At 43.5% G+C, this 21,487-nt stretch overlaps 1 protein-coding gene across 1 annotated transcript in view; it reads right to left on the reverse strand.

The window, feature by feature from the left end:
• Window positions 1-21,165, reverse strand: part of myo6b (myosin VIb) — an 82,962-nt gene extending 61,797 nt beyond the window's left edge. Inside the window, exons 1-2 of the mRNA XM_084144453.1 lie at window positions 21,005-21,165; window positions 6,597-6,739 (exon numbers count right to left, since the gene is read on the reverse strand). Of these exons, the coding sequence (XP_084000579.1) occupies window positions 6,597-6,713 (117 nt within the window). The 5' untranslated portion in view covers window positions 6,714-6,739; window positions 21,005-21,165. The remainder of the gene's footprint in view (window positions 1-6,596; window positions 6,740-21,004) is intronic.
• Window positions 21,166-21,487: the final 322 nt, after the last annotated feature.

Here is a 21,487-nt window from a genome sequence, read left to right on the forward strand (position 1 = left end):
GCATGTAGGCAAAAACAGAATGAGCTTTGTGTGCCGCGGCGAATAAAGAGCTGCCAGCCCCAACAACAATGGGTGCAATACTCCCCATTAACAAGACATGCCAGGATGCTCTAGCCCTGCTCTGACAGAGGGTCACAGGCAGAGCTGTGGTTGAATGAGCTGAAGTGAGCAGTGAAAGTTGGTCGATTAGGCCCTGTATTCCTTAGTGACTGGTTCTGGCCCTGTTTTGCTGTTAACCAGTTAATAATGGTTTCTGGTTAATGATAAAGAGTAAACAGGGAGGGTACTAAAGCCCTGTTCATTCTGCAGGCCTTAAAAGCCCCTACAGCCAATTTCCGCGCCCCCGTGGAAATCTAATTAGCATCATAAAAAAATCCCCATATAAATCTGTCAGTTTAAGCTAGAGATATACAGTGGGGAGAACAAGTATTTGATACACTGCCGATTTTGCAGGTTTTCCTACTTACAAAGCATGTAGAGGTCTGTAATTTTTATCATAGGTACACTTCAACTGTGAGAGACAGAATCTAAAACAAAAAATCCAGAAAATCACATTGTATGATTTTTAAGTAATTAATTTGCATTGTATTGCATGACATAAGTATTTGATCACCTACCAACCAGTAAGAATTCCGGCTCTCACAGACCTGTTAGTTTTTCATTAAGAAGCCCTCCTGTTCTCCACTCATTACCTGTATTAACTGCACCTGTTTGAACTCGTTACCTGTATAAAAGACACCTGTCCACACACTCAATCAAACAGACTCCAACCTCTCCACAATGGCCAAGACCAGAGAGCTGTGTAAGGACATCAGGGATAAAATTGTAGACATGCACAAGGCTGGGATGGGCTACAGGACAATAGGCAAGCAGCTTGGTGAGAAGGCAACAACTGTTGGCGCAATTATTAGAAAATGGAAGAAGTTCAAGATGACGGTCAATCACCCTCGGTCTGGGGCTCCATGTAAGATCTCACCTCGTGGGGCATCAATGATCATGAGGAAGGTGAGGGATCAGCCCAGAACTACACGGCAGGACCTGATCAATGACCTGAAGAGAGCTGGGACCACAGTCTCAAAGAAAACCATTAGTAACACACTACGCCGTCATGGATTAAAATCCTGCAGCGCACGCAAGGTCCCCCTGCTCAAGCCAGCGCATGTCCAGGCCCGTCTGAAGTTTGCCAATGACCATCTGGATGATCCAGAGGAGGAATGGGAGAAGGTCATGTGGTCTGATGAGACAAAAACATTTATTTTTGGTCTAAACTCCACTCGCCGTGTTTGGAGGAAGAAGAAGGATGAGTACAACCCCAAGAACACCATTCCAACCGTGAAGCATGGAGGTGGAAACATCATTCTTTGGGGATGCTTTTCTGCAAAGGGGACAGGACGACTGCACCGTATTGAGGGGAGGATGGATGGGGCCATGTATCGCGAGATCTTGGCCAACATCCTCCTTCCCTCAGTAAGAGCATTGAAGATGGGTCGTGGCTGGGTCTTCCAGCATGACAACAACCCGAAACACACAGCCAGGGCAACTAAGGAGTGGCTCCGTAAGAAGCATCTCAAGGTCCTGGAGTGGCCTAGCCAGTCTGCAGACCTGAACCTAATAGAAAATCTTTGGAGGGAGCTGAAAGTCCGTATTGCCCAGCGACAGCCCCGAAACCTGAAGGATCTGGAGAAGGTCTGTATGGAGGAGTGGGCCAAAATCCCTGCTGCAGTGTGTGCAAACCTGGTCAAGACCTACAGGAAACGTATGATCTCTGTAATTGCAAACAAAGGTTTCTGTACCAAATATTAAGTTCTGCTTTTCTAATGTATCAAATACTTATGTCATGCAATAAAATGCAAATTCATTACTTAAAAATCATACAATGTGATTTTCTGGATTTTTGTTTTAGATTCCGTCTCACACAATTGAAGTGTACCTATGATAAAAATTACAGACCTCTACATGCTTTGTAAGTAGGAAAACCTGCAAAATCGGCAGTGTATCAAATACTTGTTCTCCCCACTGTATATGATAAATCACTCATCACAAAATCGTATGTAGCCTCCGAACGGTTTGGCCTACAAACTATGGCCTACAAACCCCTCTATGGAAAGAGGAGACTCTCACAAACACGATGATGTTCTCCGTTTTGCTCAATGACCTCCACAAGTGTCAGGAGACTCATATGAAGTCGGTACAGCCGATCTGCCAACTTCTGTCTGTAGCGTCCGAACCGTTTGGGCTACACACTAAACCTCTCACGAACATGTACATGTTTTGCTCTAGCACGCCCACAGGCCTCACAAGACTCGTCTGAAGGTCCCCAGGTACCAGTTGAAAAAATGAATGAAATTACAGTGCATTCGAGAAAGTATTCAGACGCCTTCACTTTTTCTACATTTTGTTATGTTACAGCCTTCTTCTAAAATGAATTAAATAAAAATTTTCCCTCATCAATCTACACACAATACCCCATAATGACAAACTGAAAACAGGTTTTTAGACAAAACCCCCCAGAAATACCTGATTTACATAAGTATTCAGACCCTTTGCTATGAGACACGAAATTGAACACAGGTGCATCCTGTTTCCATTGATCATCCTTGAGATGTTTCTACAACTTGATTGGCGTCCACCTGTGGTAAATTCAATTGATTGGACGTGATTTTGAAAAGGCACACACCTGTCTAAATAAGGTCCCACAGTTGATAGTTCATGTCAGGGTGTTATGATGAGTTTCTCGGGTATCAAAGAATCAAGGATGCAAGGATATACTTAGACACTTTGTAGACAGTTAATGCAAATGTTTAATGATCGGTACTGGGTTCGTTACAACAATGACCAGAGCTTTGCCCTTGGTGTTACGAACTAACTTGAACAAAGGAAACACTCTACCTTATATTCCTTCTGTTACCCTCTTCCTAGCATACATCTGGTAATTCTCCATGGGCACTCCCTGTCTTTGATGTTCATCACTCTTTACCCCAAGTCACTATCCTGCCCATCACTCATGCTATCCTAAACATCACTAATCTACCTTGACATAAGGAATGTAGACTTTATGACCCCAAACCACTTATCTCGTAACTCTACCTCTGTCCTCACAATACTATGACATGACATCATTACACAGAGCAAAAACCAAGCCATGAGGTCGAAGGAATTGTCCGTAGAGCTCTGAGACAGGATTGTGTCGAGGCACAGATCTGTGGAAGGGTACCAAAACATTTCTGCAGCATTGAAGGTCCCCAAGAACACAGTGGCCTCATTCATGCTAATAGGGAAGAAGTTTGGAACCACCTCCCGGCCAAACTGAGCAATCGGTGGAGAAGGGCCAAGAACCTGATGGTCACTCTGACAGAGCTCCAGAGTTCCTCTGTGGAGATGGGAGAACCTTCCAGAAGGACAACTGTCTCTGCAGCACTCCAACAATCAGGCCTTTATGGTAGAGTAGCCAGACAGAAGCCACTCCTCAGTCAAAGGCACATGACAGCCCGCTTGGAGTTTGCCGAAAGGCACCTAAAGGACTCTCAGACCATGAGAAATAAGATTCTCTGGTCTGATGAAACCAAAATTGAACTCTTTGGCCTGAATCCATGCGTCACGTCTGGAGGAAACCAGGCACCGCTCATCACCTGGCCAATACCATCCCTACGGTGAATCATTATGGTGGCAGCATCATGCTGTGGGGACGTTTTTCAGCAGCAGGGACTGGGAGACTAGTCAGGATCGAGGGAAAGATGAACGGAGAAAAGTACAGAGATCCTTGATGAAAACCTGCAATCAGGACCTCAGACTGGGGCGAAGGTTCAGCTTCCAACAGGACAATGACCCTAAGCACACAGTTAAGACAACACAAGAGTGGCTTCGCGACAAGTCTCTGAATGTCCTTGAGTGACCAGCCAGAGCCCGGACTTGAACCCGATCAAACATCTCTGGAGAGACCTGAAAACAGCTGTGCAGTGACGCTCCCCATCCAACCTGACAGAGCGTGAGAGGATCTGCAGAGAAGAATGGGAGAAACTCCCCAAATACAGGTGTGCCAAGCTTGCTGCGTCATACCCAAGATTACTTGAGGCTGTAATCGCTGCCAAAGGTGCTTCAACAAAGTACTGAGTAAAGGGTCGGAATACTTATGTAAATGTGATATTTCCGTGTTTTTTTTCTTCATCAATTTGCACAAAGTTCTAAAAACCTGTTATTACATTTACATTTACATTTACGTCATTTAGCAGACGCTCTTATCCAGAGCGACTTACAGTTAGTGAATACATATTTTTTTTATACTGGACCCCCGTGGGAATCGAACCCACAACCCTGGCGTTGCAAACGCCATGCTCTATCAACTAAGCTACATCCCTGCCGGCCATTCCCTCCCCTACCCTGGACGACGCTGGGCCAATTGTGCGCCGCCCATGAGTCTCCCGGTCGCTGCCGGCTGCGACAGAGCCTGGATTCGAACCAGGATCTAGTGGCACAGTTAGCACTGCGATGCAGTGCCTTAGACCACTGCGCCACTCAGGACAGATTATTACATTTACATTTACGTCATTTTATGGGGTATTGTGTGTAGATTGATGAGGGAAAAAAACAATTTCATCCATTTTAGAATATGGCTGTAACGTAACAAAATGTGGAAAACGTGAAGGGGTCTGAATACTTTCCGAATGCACTGTATATATGGAGACTGTTTAATGCCAAAAATATAGGGTTAAATACATGTTTAAAAAAACTAACAAATGTTCCCTTCAGAACAAACTTCCTTTTGATATTTTATGGGGACTATCAGATACACATGAAAACATTAAATGACCCTGGGAATCGATAGAACATCACACAGAGATGCACAAAAACAATATAACATTCCAAATGGGTGAACCTTCCCTTTTAACGCTCAAAATACTGGAATACTGACTGTTCAAACAGTATATTACAATTGACCAAATCGGATGTGTGTGTGTGTTCAGACAGTAGTCATTTGCTGACATGGCTACACTAGTTGTCATAGTAACAATGGGTGTGTGTGCAGTGGTTTAGGCTGATTGGTGTTGGTGCTTCCTATCACTCATAAGTTATGTAGCAAGCTAAGGTGACAACAATGCCTGCCATGGACGTTTCCCAGTTACTTTGAATGTTCAAAATCAGTGTAAGAACACTTTTAAAGCCACAAAGCATAAGATGATCCAACATTCAAAACGAGTCCTTTTTGGCTAGCCACAGCAGTCAACTGTTTAGCTTTCTAGAACATTCAGTAATTTATTTGTAAACAATGAACAAGCTAGTTGGCTACCACATGTTCTTTTCAAAACTGACAGAGTAGCTAGCAAGCAACAAGATACGCCAAATATTATTCTAAAAACCACTTGAGGGTAAATAAATCAGATTTGACCGTTCAGACAAGTTGCAAGGCCAGGAATCAGATTTGTATCTAATTTCAAACCACCTACGAAGGTGGCTAGAAATATCTGATTCCATTTGCTTTTTGGATGTTCAGACTACAGGAGAAAAAAATAAGACTTGAATCAGATATGCAATTTATTTGACTCACATCAAACTGTTAGCTAACTAACCACGCTGTTAGCTGACAATTTACACTCATGCTTTGGTTGAACTCATTCAGTGAAAGCAATGCACTGGGGAGTGACCTAAGGCATAGAGCATCAGGTGGCTCTTTTTCCACTAATAGTCTTTCCCGGCAGGTAACCCAATCACCACACCTTCTGATGATGCTGCTGCTCACATGACTTATTGATTGCCTCTGTTAGTGAGACTGATACAGCGAAGGGCTGTTTTACATACTCGTACATTTCTCATATCTGTTTAAACATCTCTCTGTAATTCAGGTCAAGTGCTTTCTGAAAGGGGAACATGCTGCAGTGTACCAGCCCAGAATCTAACCCACACTGGTACCATCATGTGGTAGCAAATTCAGCTCTTGTAATGAACCTAGGGTCAGAGGTTAGCATTACGATTAGGGCCGGGACGATACCAGTATCATGATACTCGTTAGTATCGTGGCAAGGAAACAAGACATGAAGCGGATTTAACTTCTTTAGGAAAACAGCCCTAACGTTGGAAACAAACATTATGTTGTCATCCAGTCACATTTATTTATTTTCCAAGCTATAGCACACATTATTTTTCATACAGCAGGTTAACGGACCAAAGAGTTTTGTCTGCTTCGTGTTTTCATTTTTGCCATGGAACAAATATTGCGATACTGGTATCTTCACAGACCTAAATACGATATTACATTATTCACCTACTGACCCAATAATAACTCTGGACATGTGTGGAGAGAGAGAGCAAGATGGAGTGATTGTGTGACGTGTATGTTATACAAAACATTAGCAGACAAATTCTAAACCGCGGGTGTAAAACTCATTCCATGGAGGGCTGAGTCCAAGTACATGCTGTTTTTTGTTATTTCCTTTCAATTTGTGTCCAATTAAGACCTCGACAACCAGGTGAGGGGAGTTCCTAAATAATCAATGACCTTAATTGATCAATCAAGTACAAGGGAGAAGCCAAAACCTGCATACACTCGGCCCTCCATGGAATGTGTTTGACACGTGTTCTAAACTGTGCAGAGTCTGACTGACCTTGCCCTTCTGGTTGAGTGGTTCGATGGTAAGGGCGTCGGCTCCAATGTCCACGATCATGCCCAGTTGAAATCCATTGGTGGGGTGGGGTGCCCACACTGGCTTCCCATCCTCCATGGCTAACCACAGCTACCCTGTGGGCTCTGCACAACATGGAGAGAGGAGAAGAGTCAGGAGGTAGAAGCCTGATGATATGCATGCCAACAACAAAATACTTCTACTGAATTTCCCCTTGTGGGGTAGTTTAATAAAGTATGAAGCTATCCATCTATCTACAAGTCTACATTCTGTACATCCCTGATTGAATAAACATGCCATGCGCCATACTTCATTCAGATAAACAAGTATAGGCATATCAAATTGTATGGCAACATTCATCGAACCATGTAAGTGCGTGCAACCCTAGTGTGTGCTTGCTTTCCATTCCATTCCATTCCATTATCTTGTTATTCCCTTGATTGACAGATCCTGTAAAAGAAGATTTGCCATATCGAGAGGACAGGACCTAGTATATCTCCAGAGAGACTTGAGAGCAGAGCTTGGGTCGTTTTGACACCAGAAGCCAGCCAAAGGTGGTGACTTCGGAGGGGACTTCAGTAAACCTTTTTCTCACAAACTGAAATAGTGTGTAATCATAGTGTGTAAAGCTTTCACTTTACATTAAGTTGGCCAAATAGTTATTGAGTGTCCCTCATGCTGTTAACAATGGTGTATTTACACTAAATCAAGGACTAATGCTGAAAATTTAGCTAGTCATTTCTGGTCACCTAAATAGTTAGAGTTACTATTTGGCCTATTTTGAGACTATTTCTATCTAAAAAATGCTTTTAGTGAGTGAACTAGGTGAACTGAGGGAGCCAAGCATGTACTTGCTGTTAATGGTGGCATAACAATGACTTCCAACAACCCAACAACAGCACAGTCAGAACAGGAGCGTGAAATACGCCCTGTCACACCAGCCCCTAGAGGTTTAGTCTGTCACTGTGTGAGGGGTGATTGGCGATTTCCATTGAACAGCATCACTCAGTGATTGTTTTCATAGTTAGCAGCTTCCCAGACCAGACAGTGTGTGTGTGTGTGTGTGTGTGTGTGTGTGTGTGTGTGTGTGTGTGTGTGTGTGTGTGTGTGTGTGTGTGTGGGCTTGCTGGGCGTTTGGTGGTGACCCAGTTACAGCATGGACGCCTGGGAAATTCTTCCAATGCACTTGTTAATTATTCAGCTTACGCTTGGTCAATCACTTAGTGATCAGATGAACAATGCCCTGTTAGCTTGTGCATGGAGCTGAACTCAAAAGCAGACTAAGTTTAGGTCTACAGTAAATCTACTAATGTAGGTCCTATGAGTACGTGGACCGTATTAGGTCAGTTCTGTAGTTGGTTTGGCACAGGCAAAATCAATTTTGTTCCCAACATAGGGCTACAATGTGTCATCATTTGGCAGTGTCACCATGCAGTCTTACAATTACTTTCCAATGCTAGAGGAAGGAACAACTGTGTGCACCAGAGCCATTCATCAAAAATAGAAAGCAAAACATCCAAATAAAAACATCCAAACATGGATTGCCTTCGACATTCATACCCAATGCAAAACATCAACACGCACACCCAACACATGCGATAGTGCTGATAGCTGTACCGTACACTTTACCAGCCATTAATTGGTAATCCAATGGTGTAGGGTTCACATACAGAACAAACCCTTGGCTTGGCACAACTATCCAATTAGTTTGTGGGATTGAGGTAAAATGTCAGAGGGCAGAGATTGCAAAGTGCTGAGATGGCCAACATGACTGGCTCATTTAGCAACTTCTCTTCCTGGTAGCCTACTCCTGTCAGCAAATGGCCAGAGGGTTTCAAACCAATGACCTTACTGAAAGATAGACTGGCCTATATGTGGCATAATAGTTACTGTATTAGCATGTCTAGGCCTAATCATCTTTCAAAGCCATAGGCCTACCTGTACATTATGGAGATAAAGGCTATTAAAGGTTTAGGCCTACTGTTATATTTATTCTGGTTTGATGTCCTCTTTTGCAGATATTGGCCTAGGCCAGTGGTGGGCAATAATTTTGGCTCGAGGGCCACATCGGGATTTCAAAATTCAGCAGAGGGGCGCACAGTTCTTTCCAGAACGATTTGTTCGTCAAAAGCAATTTGTCAGTATCTGGTGTGACCACCATTTGCCTCATGCAGCGTGACATCTCCTTCGCATAGTTGATCAGGCTGTTGATTGGGGCCTGTGGAATGTTGTCCCACTCCTCGTCAATGGCTGTGTAAAGTTGCTGGATATTGGCGGGAACTGGAACACGCTGTCGTTCACGTCAATCCAGAGCATCCCCAACATGCTCAATTGGTGGCATGTCTGGTGAGTATGCAGGCCATGGTAGAACTGGGACATTGCCTCATGCAGCGCAACAAATCTCAGGCTGTTGATTGCGGCCTGTGGAATGTTGTCTCACTCCTCTTCAATGGCTGTGCAAAGTTGCTGGATATTGGCGGAAACAGGAACACGCTGTGGTACACGTCGATCCAAAGCATCCCAAACATGCTCGATGGGAATGGGTGACATTTCTGGTGAGTATGCAGGCAATGGAAGAACTGTGACATTTTCAGCTTCCAGGAATTGTGTACAGATCCTTGCGGCATGGGGCCGTTCATTATCATGCTGAAACATGAGGTGATGGTGGCGGATGAATGGCACGACAATGGGCCTCAGGATCTCGTCACGGTATCTCTGTGCATTCTAATTGCCATCGATAAAATGCAACCGTGTTCGTTGTCCGTAGCTTATGCCTGCCCATACCATAACCCCACGGCTACCATGGGGCACTCAGTTCACAACGTTGACATGAGCAAACCACTCACCCACACAACGCCATACATGCTGTCTGCCATCTGCCCGGTACAGTTGAAACCGGGATTCATCCATGAAGAGCACACTTCTCCAGCGTGTCAGTCGCCATCGAAAGGTGAGCATTTTCCCACTGAAGTCGGTTACATGTGCAAAACCAGTTTCATCAGCTGTCCGGATGGCTGGTCTCAGACGATCCCGCAGGTGAAGAAGCCAGATGTGGAGGTCCTGGGCTGGTGTGGTTATGCGTGATCTGCGGTTGTGAGGCCGGTTGGACGTACTGCCAAATTCTCTAAAATGACGTTGGAGGCGGCTTATGAAATGAATATTCAATTCTCTGGCAACAGCTCTGGTGGACCTTACTGCAGTCAGCATGTCAATTGCACGCTCCCTCAAAACCTGAGACATCTGTGGCATTGTGTTGTGCCCCCAGCACAAGGTGCACCTGTGTAATGATCATGCTGATTATCTTGGCAAAGGAGAATTGCTCACTAACAGGGATGTAAACAAATGTGTGCAAAAGGAATTGAGATAAATACACTTTTTGTGCATATGGAAAATGTCTGGGATATTTTATTTCAGCTCATGAAACATGGGACCAACACTTTACATGTTGCGTTTATATTTTTGTTCAGTATAGTTTTAGACATTCAACATTTACATTTACGTCATTTAGCAGACGCTCTTATCCAGAGCGACTTACAGTAGTGAGTGCATACATTTTCATATTTGTTCGTACTGGTCCCCCGTGGGAATCGAACCCACAACCCTGGCGTTGCAAGTGCCATGCTCTACCAACTGAGCCTGGAGTGTTTTTTTTACCCAAAATAGTGTTTTTTAACCCCCCCCCCCCCCACCGGGCCAGATACTCAAACCTCCTTTGAAAACACGACTGACTAAGATTAGTTTGTTGTTCTCTGAAAACATGGTCATTGGCACAACCAATTAATTATTTCCAGCAAACTAGATACGCCCCATTTCATTGCGTCACTCACTATCATTGATGAGAAACCATCAATGGGGAGAACATGAGCCTTATCATAAACTGATAGGGATAAAAAGGGAAACAAAGGCTACACTTCAAAACTGCCTTCATGTCAAAGTCCCAACCAATAAAGACAGGGTAATAGACGAGACAACAGGTGTGGCTACTGCCCTGCATCAGATGAAAAAGTGTGCTTGGGAAGGCTGGGTCAGTGTCCAGGTCAGTGAGCCATGAGATAAAATCAGCCATTACTGGGATCTTGGAACTATGTATCTAAAATATGGAGCATAGCTTATTCAAACAAGGTTTGTATGCTGAATATAGATATCCCTTAAATATTTTATAATATGCAAACCATACATACTGTATACTTAAAAAGTCCACTGTACCACAAGGAGAACAAAATGTGAACGTTTGGTAAAAAATGTGATGTGCCCCATGCTGTTATATTGCCCTGCTTTAAATGACACTGACCTCATCTTTACAATGGCGTTCTTGTTAAAGTAAAGGTTCACCCATTTTTAATGTGTATATTGTTTTTCTGCATCTCTGAGTGATGTTCTATTGATTCCCTGGGTCATTTAATGTTTTCATGTGTATCTGAGTTATTGGCGTTCAAACAGGCAGAAATCTGTCCGGTATGACGTAGCACTTTGATAAAGTCACTCTCATTACACTGTAAGTTAATAGGAATACAGCTTTTAGATCGCAAAAACGTCCATCATACATGTCAGATTTTAATACTGGCAGATGTCATAACTAGGGAGGATGTCTTCTCTCGAATGAGCCTTTGATCATATTTTTGCGATATTCCTACCTCAAGAAATTTGTAATTTTATGGAGGGTCTAGCACATTTTTCCTATCAGTCTGCCTCTTTAGTCCAGGGTGCATTGCATGGTGCCGTTGCCTGAGATATTTGAGAAAGGAGATTGGATTCCTATGAATGAAGGAACGTATAACGCCCCACCCAGCAGACTGTCGACCAATCGCGTTCACGTTGTCATGCTGAGTCACGCAGTTGCTAAGCTTCACGCAATCATCATGCAATCCCTTCTCAATGTGTGTGTGTATAGAGTATGTCGAGAAACGTGCCTATTTTCCTCGAAAGTACGAAATGTCACGATTCCAAAGCTATACGACATTACAGATAGCAAGTTTATTATCTCACATCTCGGAAAAGATTGGTAATGTTGTATTTCTTGTTGACGAAATTCGTGCTAATGTTGAGTTTTGAGCTAGCGCCCAATAGACTCCCATTCACACCATGAAGTAGAGCGCTCCTTGTCCCAGAATGCACCGCGCGGCCCACTGACTTAGCATGGGCAACGTTTCCCCATCTTCTCAAAAGTATATCTGCCGTTGTGAATGTCAGACTCTACTCTGTGAGGCACATCAATCAGCAGGTTGAACATGGTGAGATTGTAGACTCCTAAATTGAAAGTGCAGTTTGGCACCGAAGAAGATGGCAGCCGTTTTACTGCCCTCAAACCAATTGTTTTTTTTGCGTTATTTGTAATTTATTCTGTACATAATGTTTCTGCCACCGTCTCTTATGACCAAAAAGAGCTTCTGGATATCAGGACAGCGATTACTCACCTCGTATTGGACGAAGATTATTTCTTCAACGAGTCGGACGCGAAGGATATCCTACAGACACCCGACAAGGCCCAAATCCCCGTCATTCGCATGAGAAAGAGACGGAGATATCGTGGACGTAGGTCGGGGTGCCTTGTAAGGATCCGACGGCGAGCGAGTAAACTGCCTCTTCCATCAATCCTATTAGCCAATGTTCAATCATTAGAAAATTAATTAGACGACATAAGATTACGGTTATCCTACCAACGGGACATTAAAAACTGTATTATCTTATGTTTCACTGAGTCGTAGCTGAACGACGACATGGATAACATACAGCTGGTGGGATATACGCTACATTGGCAGGATAGAACGGTTGACTCCGGTAAGACAAGGGGTGGCGGTCTGTGTATATTTGTAAACAACAGCTGATGCATAAAATCTAATACTAAGGAAGTCTCGAGGTTTTCCTCACCTGGGGTTGAGTATCTCATGATAAGCTGTAGACCACACTATTTACCAAGAGAGTTATCATCTATATTTTTCGTAGCTGTCTATTTACCACCACAAACCGATGCATGCACTAAGATTGCACTCAATGAGCTGTATAAGGCCATAAGTAAACAGGAAAACACTCATCCAGAGGCAGCGCTCCTAGTGGCCGGGGACTTTAATGCTGGGAAACTTAAATCCGTTCTACCTAATTTCTACCAGCATGTTAAATGTGCAACGAGAGGGGGAAAAACTCTAGACCACCTTTACTCCACACACAGAGACGCGTACAAAGCTCTCCCCCGCCCTCCATTTGGCAAATCTGACCATAACTCTATCCTCCTGATTCCTGCTTATAAGCAAAACCTAAAGCAGGAATCACCAGTGACTCGGTTAATAAGGAAGTGGTCAGATGACGCAGATGCTAAGCTACAGGACTGTTTTGCTAGCACAGACTGTAATATGTTTCGGGATTCTTCCGATAGCATTGAGGAGTACACCACAACAGTCACTGGCTTCATCAATAAATGTATCGATGACGTCGTCCCCACAGTGACCGTACGTACATACCCCAACCAGAAGCCATGGATTACAGGCAACATCTGCACTGAGCTAAAGGGTAGAGCTTCCGCTTTCAAGGAGAGGGACTCTAACCCGGACGCTTATAAGAAATCCCGCTATGCCCTCCAACGAACCATCAAACGTGCAAAGAGTCAATTAAGGACTAAGATTGAATCGTACTACACCGGCTCTGATGCTCGTCGGATGTGGCAGGGCTTGAAAACTATTACACACTACAAAGGGAAGCACAGCCGCGAGCTGCCCAGTGACACAAGCCTACCAGACGAGCTAAATCACTTCTATGCTCGCTTCGAGGCAAGCAACACTGAAGCATGCATGAGAGCATCAGCTGTTCCGGATGACTATTTGATCGAGCTCTCCGTAGCCGATGTGAGTAAGACTTTTAAGCAGGTCAATATTCACAAGGACGCAGGGCCTGACGGATTACCAGGACGTGTACTCAGAGCATGCGCTGACCAACTGGCAGATGTTTTTACTGATATTTTCAACATGTCCCTGACTGATTCTGTAATACCAACATGTTTCAAGCAGACCACCATAGTCACTGTGCCCAAGAACACTAAGATAACCTGCTTAAATGACTACCGACCCTGTAGCCATGAAGTGCTTTGAAAGGCTGGTCATGGCTCACATCAACACCATTATCCCAGAAACCCTAGACCCACTCCAATTTGCATACCGCCCCAACACATCCACAGATGATGCAATATCTATTGCACTCCACACGGCCCTTTCCTAGCTGGACAAGAGGAACACCTACGTGAGAATGCTATTCAATGACTACAGCTCAGCGTTCAACACCATAGTGCCCTCAAAGCTCATCACTAAGCTAAGGACCCTGGGACTAAACACCTCCCTCTGCAACTGGATCCTGGACTTCCTGACGGCCCCCAGGTGGTAAGAGTAGGTAACAACACATCTGCCATGCTGATCCTCAACACGGGGGCCCCTCAGGGGTGCGTGCTCAGTCCCCTCCTGTACTCCCTGTTCACCCATGACTGCATGGCCAGGCACGACTCCAACACCATCATTAAGTTTGCCGACGACACAATAGTGTTAGGCCTGATCACCGACAATGATGAGACAGCCTATAGGGAGGAGGTCAGAGACCTGGCCGTGTGGTGCCAGGATAACAACCTCTCCCTCAACGTGATCAAGATAAAGGAGATGATTGTGGACTACAGAGAAAAAAAGAGTACTGAGCACGCCCCCATTCTCATCGACGGGGCTGTAGTGGAACAGGTTGAGAGCTTCAAGTTCCTTGGTGTCCACATCACCAACAAACTATCATGGACCAAACACACCAAGACATTGTGAAGAGGGCACGACAAAGCCTATTCCCCCTCAGGAGACTGAAAAGATTTGGCATGGGTCCTCAGATCCTCAAAAAGTTATACAGCTGCACCATCGAGAGCATTCTGACTGGTTGCATCACTGCCTGGTATGGCAACTGCTCGGCCTCCGACCGCAAGGCACTACAGAGGGTAGTGCGTACAGCCCAGTACATCCCTGGGGCCAAGCTTCCTGCCATCCAGGACCTCTATACCAGGCGGTGTCAGAGGAAGACCCTAAAAATGGTCAAAGACTCCAGCCACCCTAGTCATTGACTGTTCTCTCTGCTACCGCACGGCAAGCGGTACCAGAGCGCCAAGTCTAGGTCCAAAAAGCTTCTTAACAGATTCTACCCCCAAGCCATAAGACTCCTGAACAGCTAATCATGGCTACCCGGACTATTTGCATTGCCCCCCCACCCCAACGTCCTCTTTTACGCTGCTGCTACTCTGTTGATTATTAATGCATTTTCACTTTAACTCTACCGTCATGTACATATTACCTCAATTACCTCGACTAACCGGTGCCCCCGCACATTGACTCTGTACCAGTACCCCCTGTATATAACCTCCCTACTGTTATTTTATTGCTGCTCTTTAATTTGATTTTTAAATTTATTTTTCTTAAACTGCATTGTTGGTTAAGGGCTTGTAAGTAAGCATTTCACTGTTGTATTCAGCACATATGGCAAATAAAATTTGATGTGATTTGATTTTAGTTTGTTTAGGTGATTTTACAGCTAACTAGCTACTTCACATGCTGATATTGTCTTTGGTATTGTGTGCTAGCTAGCCAGCCAGCCCATAGAAAGCATTGCATTGGGTTTTTTGTAGTCGACTTGAGCTGCAACATATTTCCACATCGATTTTCCATGTTGCTACCAACCTTATTAGAATGCCAAAATGAAACATTTGTTCACAGAAAATAGTGTTATTTAACAATGTAAATTAAAGGAATTAGTGGGTGGATTTTTCCTTTAACACTAGAACTGCTGGGCCTCGAGGGACCGCCCTTCAAGCTAATGAGCAGTCATTCCGACTGCAACATTGTAACAATGTAATTTCTACATTTCATACAGTGCATTTTGAGAGTATTCAGACTGCTTGACTTTTGTTACGTTACAGCCTTATTCTAAAATTGATGAAATTGTTTTTTCCCCCTCATCAATCTACACACAATACCAAAGCAAAAACAGGTTTGTAGAATTGTTTTCTAATTTAAAAAAAAAACACTGAAATAATCACATTTACGTAAGTATTCCAACCCTTTACTCAGTACTTCGTTGAAGCACCTTTGGCAGCGATTACAGCCTCAAGTCTTCTTGGGTATGACGCTACAAGCTTGGCACACCTGTATTTGGGGAGTTTCTCCCATTCTTCTCTGCAGATCCTCTCAAGCTCTGTCAGGTTGGATGGGGAGCGTCGCTGCACAGCTATTTTCAGGTCTTTCCAGAAATGTTCTGGCTGGGCCACTCAAGGACATTGAGACTTGTCCCAAAGCCACTCCTGTGTTGTCTTGGCTGTGTGCTTAGGGTCGTTGTCCTTTTGGAAGGTGAACTTTCACACCAGTCTGAGGTTCTGAGCACTCTGGAGCAGGTTTTCATCAAGGATCTCTCTGTACTTTGCTCCGTTCATCTTTCCGTCGATCCTGACTAGTCTCCCAGTCCCTGCTGTTAAAAAACATCCCCACAGCATGATGCTGCCACCACCATGCTTCACCGTAGGGATGGTGCCAGGTTTCCTCAATACGTAACGCTTGGCATTCAGGCCAAAGAGTTCAATTTTGGTTTCTTCAGTCCAGAGAATCTTGTTTCTCATGGTCCGAGAGTCCTTTAGGTGCCTTTTGGCAAACTCCAAGCGGGCTGTGATGTGCCTTTTACTGAGGAGTGGCTTCCGCCTGGCCACTCTACCATAAAGGCGTGATTAGTAGAGTGCTGCAGAGATGGTTGTCCTTCTGGAAGGTTCTCCCATCTCCACAGAAGAACTCTGGAGCTCTGTCTGAGTGACCATCGGGTTCTTGGTCACCTCCCTGACCAAGGTCCTTCTCCCCTGATTGCTCAGTTTGGCCGGGCAGCCAGCTCTAGGAAGAGTCTTGGTGATTCCAAACTTCTTCCATTTAAGAATGATGGAGGCCACTGTGTTCTTGGGGACCTTCAATGCTGCAAAATTGTTTTGGTACTCTTCCCCAGATCTATGCCTCAACACAATCCTGTCTCAGAGCTCTATAGACAATTCCTTTGACTTCATGGCTTGGTTTTTGCTCTGACATGCACTGTCAACTGTGGGACCTTATATAGACAGGTGTGTGCCTTTCCAAATCATGTCCAATCAATTGAATTTACCACAGGTGGACTCCAATCAAGTTGTGGAAACATCTCAAGGATGATCAATGGAAACAGGATGCACAGGAGCTCAATTTCAAGTCTCATAGCAAAGGGTCTGAATAATTATCTAAATAAGGTAGTTTTTTTTATTTTTTATAAATTTGCTAAAATTTCTAAAAACTAATTTTGCTTTCTCATTATGGGGTAGTGTGTAGATTGAGGAGGAATAAATACACTTTTATCCATTTTAGAATAAGGCTGTAACTTAACAAAATGTGGAAAAAGTCAAGGGGTCTGAATACTTTCCGAAAGCACTGTTTATGCTATAACATAAATTGTAATTTGGTTGTGTTTATGAAGGTCTTAGGTAACAGAATGAAATAACAATAGCATTTTCATTCGTTTGTTAATGTAGGCTATATGTAAAAACAAAAAAACACAAACATTCCAGTGTTCAATCAATTTTATTTGTGGAGTGTCTTTACAACTATGAAACAGAAAGCAAGTGTGTTGGAACGCGGTAACAGCTTATTTTTATAACGTCAAAATAAAATACAAATACCCCAACCACCAAGTCGTATGATAAGCAAGATTCGCGGTGAAATGATGAAAACGTCAGTAGCCTAAACATCATTACAAGCACCGAATGTGCTCGATAAAGTGAAAATCAGCACAAAAGCAATAATGGCATTATAATGAATATAAGTGTTGATATGAGTCAAATAGTCAATTATTGTCCGTTCGTGCTAACATGGTGTGTGTCTTCACTCAATGGCATCAGTTAGAGCATGTCCATGTCACAAACAATGAAAGCTGTTGAGTGGATTGCTGATATATTTTGCTTGAGATGTAGGGTCTGCTCTCTCAGTGATTACATTTTGTGCTGATAATCGTCCCGTAGCATTGGCACCGGCTTGTTCTATCGAAACCGTGCAGTCTCTTCCCCTCTCCTGTCTCAACGTTTAATTTGGTGGGCGCGCGGGCACCTGCTCAGCTTGCACCGTTCTGGCTTGTTGCACGTAGGCCTTGGAGGTGTAGGTTCAGGCAGAGGCTCAGAATCAGAACAATAATCATCAGAAATGTCATGATTCATTTCTTCCCCACCATCTGAGTTGTTTTCGTTCAGATTTTGTAGCACCGCTAACGCAGCATGTGCATCCATTCGTCTTGGTCTTCTTGCCATTGTAAATTACGCCGCTTTCACTGTGTACTCCAAGTAGGTCAGAGTAGACTGATAAGACTGCTTGGATTCGGTGGACTGATGTAGGGTACATACCATCGATATTATAATTAGAATGGATCAATACAAGAGAATGGCCCACCCTGTTCTTCATTCACAGTTGATGATTACATAATTATGCATTGGTCGCTTCCCCTCCCTCATCAACTCACCCATTCTCCCACTTTCTCCCCTATCATACTTTAACTTCATTTATTTAATCTGTTGTTATAAGTGTGAAATTAGTTTAGGTATAGAGTAGGTTCTGTTTAGAGGCAATTATCAACTGGAGACAGCACCTTCAACTATTGGGAGGAGCGGAGCAGGCCCTACCGTCGAGAGGGGGAAAAACATTCAAAGAAATTACACGCCCTCCTAAAACTGGTTATAACTCCAGTTCTGTTTGTGATATTAAGATTCTAACAATGACAGCGTGTTATATATACGTATTTAGGAAAAGTCAAGGACAGAGGGGGGCATGACTTTAAAAATGGCATAGTAATACAAAATAATGTGTAGTCCAAATGACTGCTTTAGCGGTTCTAGTGTTAAGAGCTAATCAGGATGATGAACATGCCCAACATCAAAGTATTGTGTCAAGGCGGAGCCTGAACACAGAGCAGAGCAGGACCCTGTACTTTTTTTTAGTTAACCGAAGCCTAACTAGGCCTTATGTTATGACCGTCCAGAACTTACTGCTATCAAAACTAAATGTTTTACCCATTTTGGTAGACATACACTACTGGAGAAATGGCCATTCAAAGAAAAAGAGGGGGGGGGGGGGGGTGGTCTGCCTATCTGACAGATTCGGAGAAAGCAGGGGCGTCGCCAGGACACCTTCCCAAACCTCTGACTGATGGCCACTTGATGCTGACTGGACACAGTCACTTGAGGTCAACACTGAGAGACTACAAATTGATTACAAGAAACCCAAACAGATACAATTTCACAAACAATTTCAAACCTTGCTTACATTTGTATACCATCACATACACTAATATTGAGTTGCACCCTCTTTTGCCCTCAGAACAGCCTCAATTCATCGGGGCATGGACTACTGTTTTCTGAGCAAAATTCTTATTTTTATTTTTGGGGGCATAAGACAAAAAAAAATAAAAAATCAGCGCCAAGTGATTTTAATTTTGGAAATCTGTTCCAAAGTATTCCCACGCATCGTGATAAGGACATGGTCTGTCCTTATCACAAGAATTTCCCACAGTTCACTACTCCCATGTTTGATGACGTCAACAGGAAATATCACCAATAACTACAAAGACATCACATAACTGTAACAACCTTTGTGCCGTTTAAAGATTGACATAAACTCTCGCAGACTTCAACACCAAAGCAGCAGAGAGGGAACATTTTTTATTAAACTTAAAAAACCACAAATGGCCACAATGTTCAACACCAGAAATGCAATGTTACAGCATTATAACATTGCATATAAAATTTAACATTTTAGTCATTTAGCAGACGCTCTTATCCAGAGCGACTTACAGTTAGTGAGTGCATACATTTTTCATACTGGCCCCCTGTGGGAATCGAACCCACAACCCTGGCGTTGCAAGCGCCATGCTCTACCAACTGAGCTACAGGAGGCCTTGAAAGGCAATGTCTGACATGTTGACAACTATCACATTAATCACAACAAACCAGCCACCTAATACAGGTCCCATATGGGTAGCTTTGAGTCTACATGTAATCCTCTTAAGGCTCCTAAGCCTGAACGGAAGAGAGATATTTGTCTGGCCTGTTGAAGTTTGTAAGGTGTGGTCAGCAGTCAGCCCATGAAGAGAAAAACAGTCTGATGAGGGGATGCAGACCCCAGTGCAGTAATGGGGGAGACCAAGGTTCATAGGTTAAGGAGGGTTTCCTGGAACACACAGAACCTCCTGCCTGCCTCAAGCTTCCTGTTCCCTCTATGGAAGAGAGGATATGGAAAATACCTTGGAATATCTGTTGTAGCCTGACAGGATGTAGGGAAGAGGTGCTGGTGCGTCAGTGGTCAAGGCAACATTAGCCTACAACCTAAAGGAAGCCATTCCGGGCTTGTCAGATAGTAACTTGTTTTTTTCTTTGCGGGCATTCTAGCAAAATCTATTACTATATAGAACAGACAACATTAATTAAGCACATTATCCATGAGCCTAGTGCAGGGTGACCCATCTAGCGGACCGCGGGTTTAAACTGCTTGTTTTAGTCAAATATATCTGTTTGGCCTTCTTGCGATCAATTTGCAGTCTACAAATTATTTGTAATTATGTTCCGGCCCCCTGATCATCCGGTCAAGAAAGAAATCAGCCCGTGGCTGAATCTAGTTCACGATCCCTGGCTTAGTGCATAGGCCTTACCTTCAGAACATAGCTACTTTGATGGTTAAACTCCGCTGTTGATAACAAGCCATAATTATTCCACTTTAATATTTTGTGATGCTTATTTTATGGCAACTGAAGCATCATGGCATGGCACTTTCATCAACAGTTACAGTAACAGCTACTTCATAGCTTTGTCAAACAATTGGATAAAACTAACTAGCGTGTCTAATATGAATGTCATATGCACATACATTTTAACTTGACAGCTTTAGCCACATGTCACCATATTTACCTAGTTAAATATGTAATTTATCAAGCCAATGGCTACATTTACCGAACAATAGCAGGTAGGCTCGAGCTAGATAACTTTGTTATACCGTTATGAGCTAACTTAGAACCTTATAATAACATATGCAAATGACAGGCTTAGGTAGCTTCTGTAGCTATACCAGAGACAATTCCACTAAGACATTTTAGAGACATAATGCAACGCTAAATACAAATTAATGCGGATCATTTTAGTTACCTAGCTATATCAGTATTTTGACAAATAGTCACTGTATCTATCTCATTGGTATTGGCAAACTGCGATCGCTCCACCATCACATAGCTAGCTAACGATAGCTAGCTCCCACTCTCAGTTAGCTAGCTACGCGCTAACAAGTGTAGCCTACAGGTTCTAGCTAGCTAGCTCGCTAAATGGTTTGCAAGATTAATTAAGAGGAACTTACAACAATGTATCCCTAAAATGATACTTCTGTATTCTTGATGTGTCTCAACGAAAAGCTGGTTCAAATTTCCGCATACAAAATATCCTTGACACAATATCCGAACTCTTTTATTTTGGTACTTGTCCACCCGCACTTCAGCAGCAGCCTACCAACAGCGGAGCAAACTGAAGTCCAGCTGGGAGGCAGAGATGACGTCACTGGGAATGCGCTTCTTTCCGGAGCAGTAACCATCATCATAATGATACCTGTAGCATAAAGCTTGAGAAGTTGTATTAGTTGCAGCATAACTTGATAGTACATACGAATACAAATGATCTAGTCTATGTTAAAGGATATTTATTCGCACTTGATACAGATAAAAGTAATGCATTTGTCATTAATTTCTACTTGTTTAATGTTTACAGCTATCAGATTGCTTTTGAATGATATTACGGTTTCTCCTTTTCCCCAGATGATCATGGGGAAAAGTACAGAGGGCAGATG

This window comes from Coregonus lavaretus (genome assembly GCF_964263955.1).
Source record: "Coregonus lavaretus genome assembly, chromosome: 27".
Taxonomy (NCBI): domain Eukaryota; kingdom Metazoa; phylum Chordata; class Actinopteri; order Salmoniformes; family Salmonidae; genus Coregonus; species Coregonus lavaretus.